This window comes from Engraulis encrasicolus, unplaced genomic scaffold (assembly GCF_034702125.1).
Source record: "Engraulis encrasicolus isolate BLACKSEA-1 unplaced genomic scaffold, IST_EnEncr_1.0 scaffold_153_np1212, whole genome shotgun sequence".
Classification (NCBI taxonomy): domain Eukaryota; kingdom Metazoa; phylum Chordata; class Actinopteri; order Clupeiformes; family Engraulidae; genus Engraulis; species Engraulis encrasicolus.
In genome coordinates this window covers 37,501-41,272 of record NW_026945054.1, presented here as the reverse complement: position 1 = coordinate 41,272, position 3,772 = coordinate 37,501, and the positions used below count along the sequence as shown (strand labels likewise).

The window sequence follows — 3,772 nt, the reverse complement described above, 5'->3', positions numbered from 1 at the left end:
GAAAATATTTGGAGTAGGCCTATGTTAAGAATGCCAGTAGAATAGTTCAGATCTCAGAAAGGGCTGACTCTGAAAATGCAGCATCACCGGGTAGGCCTACTGACAAGTCAAGGGTGGCATGAGCAATACAACAGCAGCATTGGAATTGGTAGAAGTGGTCATTTAATTTTAAGTAGCCTACTAGACTGAGTCAAAAATACTGAGTGAAAAATCAACTGTAACCGACCTCAACCCACAGGTAGGCCTATAACTGAGCTCATTGTGGATGAACTCAACTATGATTATTATTATTATTATTATTATTATTATTATTATTATTATTATTATTATTGTTGTTGTTGTTGTTGTTGTTGTTGTTGTTGTTGTTGTTGTTGTTGTTATTATTATCATCATCATCATCATCATCATCATCATTATAATAATAATAATAATTATTATTATTATTATTATTATTATTATTATTGGTGTTGTTGTTGTTGTTGCTGTGCAGTAGGCCTATTAGTGTTTTTATACTGTCACTATTATTAGACTATTACGGTGCTACAATGTTTCTAGCCTATTATTTGTGTCAAATCTCATGCACAAGAGGGAGGATACACTTATTTCCTGTTAAAAATACTCCAGGCCAATTGGTTTACAACCTCGTCAGTCTAAGCGTAATGCCAAATCCGATTGGTTGAATGTACTGTCCATCCAGAGGCTGCGTCAAAGCCGATTGGTTGAATGTACTGTCCATCCAGAGGCTGCGTCAAAGCCGATTGGTTTTACAGGCCTGTCAATCTGGCGGCCATGTCACTTCTCTTCGATGAGGAGGAGGCCAGAGGGTAAAAAAAAAGAAAAGCAAGAACTAGCTACATCGGTATTCCCCGCTCAGAAGGCGGCCCGTCAGTTCAACCTTAGATGCCTCTTGGTACCCTTTCTCAAGTGACATTCCCATGGAATATACGCCGTGACTGTTTTGTTTTGGACATCGCGGGTTTCTTTTTTCGCGCAGCCGTAGCCGTACAAAGCAAACGCGTCCTGGATTAAAATGTCGTATTCTCGCGGCTACTGACTTGCCCGGCGACTCTATCGCTTATCGCAGTGTAGGGCGAACTCTTTACCGGGGCCGAACGCGCCCCGCTTTTGGCCCGGTGACGGTAGGCTAAATCACGTAAAGAAAAAAAAGCCGGTTTACGGCCTCGCTGTCGTTTGAAATCCCCGTTCGCGTTGCCGTGTGTAGGCTAGAGGCGACTCCATGATGTCCGGACAGCACTTCAAGGGCCATGAAGTCAGCTGCTGCATCAAATACTTCATATTCGGATTCAACATCATCTTCTGGGTAAGGGGAGATACGCACGGCGCGCACACACACACACACACACACACACGCACACACACAGTGTGACACAGAGCTCCACTAACATAAAACACACGTAGCCCTGCTGCACTCCTATCCTTTCCTTCCCTTTCCATAGCCTATGCGCTTTTGTTTAGGTCGCGAAGTGACGCGAAGGCATTGTCCAACATACACACACACACACACACACACACACACACACACACACACACACGTCCGGGATACCCTGGTCCGTGTGTGGTGGCTTTGTGAGAGCTAGGAGGGCATCACTGGTAGTAGTGGCCAAAGACATTAGTGACACACACACACACACACACACACACACACACACACACACACACACACACACACACACACACACACACACACACACACTGTATTGGCCTACAGTAGCCAACAGCTCTGCGGAAGCCAGCCGGCTTTGCTCTGCGCGGATACTGTCAGAGGACGCACTTAATAAGCGGATTGGTGTGTGTGTGTGTGTGTGTGTGTGTGTGTGTGTGTGTGTGTGTGTGTATGTTTGTATGTGTGTGTGTGTGTGTGTGTGTGTGTGTGTACTGTCACAACCAATCATGCTAGGCTGCCATCATGCCCACTGGAACACCGATCTTCAGGATACAGTGGCCATCATGTGCACTACACTACACCGACCACTAGCCTATTGCAGGGAGGGGAGAGGTGCCTTGATGATCCTCCCAGCTGTGTTCACTACACCTTGCAGGGCTTTCCTGTTGTAGTCAGGGCAGTTCCCGCCCCATACAGTGATGCAGCTGGTGATGATGCTTTCATGGGTGAGCGGTTAGGGTGTCAGACTTGCATCCCAGAGGTTGCCGGTTCAACTCCCTACCCGCCAGGTTGGTGGGGGGAGTAATCAACCAGTGCTCTCCCCCATCCTCCTCCATGACTGAGGTACCCTGAGCATGGTACCGTCCCACCGCACTGCACCCCATGGGGCGCCACTGAGGGCTGCCCCCTTGCACGGGTGAGGCATAAATGCAATTTTGTTGTGTGCAGTGTGCAGTGTTCACTTGTGTGCTGTGGAGTGCTGTGTCACAATGACAATGGTAGTTGGAGTTTCCGAATGGGCTTTCACTTTCAATGGTTCCTCTGTAGAAGGAGGTCATGATAGCTGGTGGGGCCCTGGCATGATACAGCTTCCGCAGGTATAGTGGCCTACTCTAGGATTGGCTGTACACTAGAGCAGGATTGGCTGGACACAAGCCTATATGATCACAAGCCTATTTAGCAGCAGAACATAGACTGCTGGAAAGCCCAACTCCCATTGCCATTGTGACACATCACACAAGTGGACACAACGAAATTGCATTTATGCCTCACTCACCCTTGCATACAAGGGGGCAGCCCCCAGTGGTGCCCGAAAGAGAGCAGTTTAGTGGGATGGTAGCCTACCATGCTCAGGGTACCTCAGTCATGGAGGAGGATGGGGGAGAGCACTGGATAATTCCCCCCCCCAAACCAACCTGGCGAGTCGGGAGTCGAACCGGCAACCTCTGGCGTATAAGTCTGACGGCCTGACCACTTACCCATGACAGGCCTCGGTAGTAGCACAGTGCACACCGTAGGATACTTTATGGGCTATTTACTAACGTGCAGTACATGGGCACAGGCTTACTTACTTAGTATAGTTATCTACTATAGGCCTACACTAGTAGACTATTAGTTATGGAAGCTTAGCTGTGGCCTATGATACTCTTACCTATAATAACTAGGGATGCAAATTGTTGATTAATTCATTCATCATTATTCGATAGCCTTATCGATCGACTTACGATTAATTACGATAAGCGGCGTTTTCCCCCGAAAATCTCAATGTTTCTCGAAAAAAACTACCAAATCTTAAAAAATGTAATTAAATATTGAGATAAAATACCCCATTTAGATTAATTCTATTTCAATTCTTTAATCCAAAGGTGATTTAAATATTCCCACTATTCACACCCCTCTTCACACACACTCTTCACATGCCCATTTTACCTGGGTCTCTTGTCAGTTGAATTGTCGATTAATTGCAATTAATTGTTTGCATCCCTAATAATAACTATACTATGTAGTATGAAGCCTACATGTAGTACTATGTACTATGTAGTATACAACACTATGCTGCTAAATGTACGTACGTATAGGGTAGAGTACTAGTATAACACTCTTCTGAAGTATACTATGTACAAGAGAACGATTGTAAGTACATAAGAACGGTATAACCCTATTATTTAACTCAAGGGGAGGTGTAAAATAAGCTTATTTCCAGGTGCCAGGGCTCTTCAAAAGGGGGCCCTGGGGCCAGATGCGGCCCTTGGATGGCAGAGTTCTGGCCCCCCACAAGCCCCTTGAAATGAAGGGTTTAATTGCAAAATAGTGTATCTCCATTTTGTAGAATGTTGGGAAATGGACACTTTGTATTGGGCATTCCAT

At 45.9% G+C, this 3,772-nt stretch overlaps 1 protein-coding gene across 1 annotated transcript in view; it reads left to right on the top strand.

Annotated features, from left to right (window-relative positions):
- The first annotated feature begins 854 nt into the window (after positions 1-854).
- LOC134442410 (tetraspanin-5-like) overlaps positions 855-3,772 on the top strand; it is a 33,908-nt gene continuing 30,990 nt past the window's right edge. Inside the window, exon 1 of the mRNA XM_063192580.1 lies at positions 855-1,321. Coding sequence (XP_063048650.1) covers positions 1,238-1,321 — 84 coding nt within the window. The 5' untranslated portion in view covers positions 855-1,237. The remainder of the gene's footprint in view (positions 1,322-3,772) is intronic.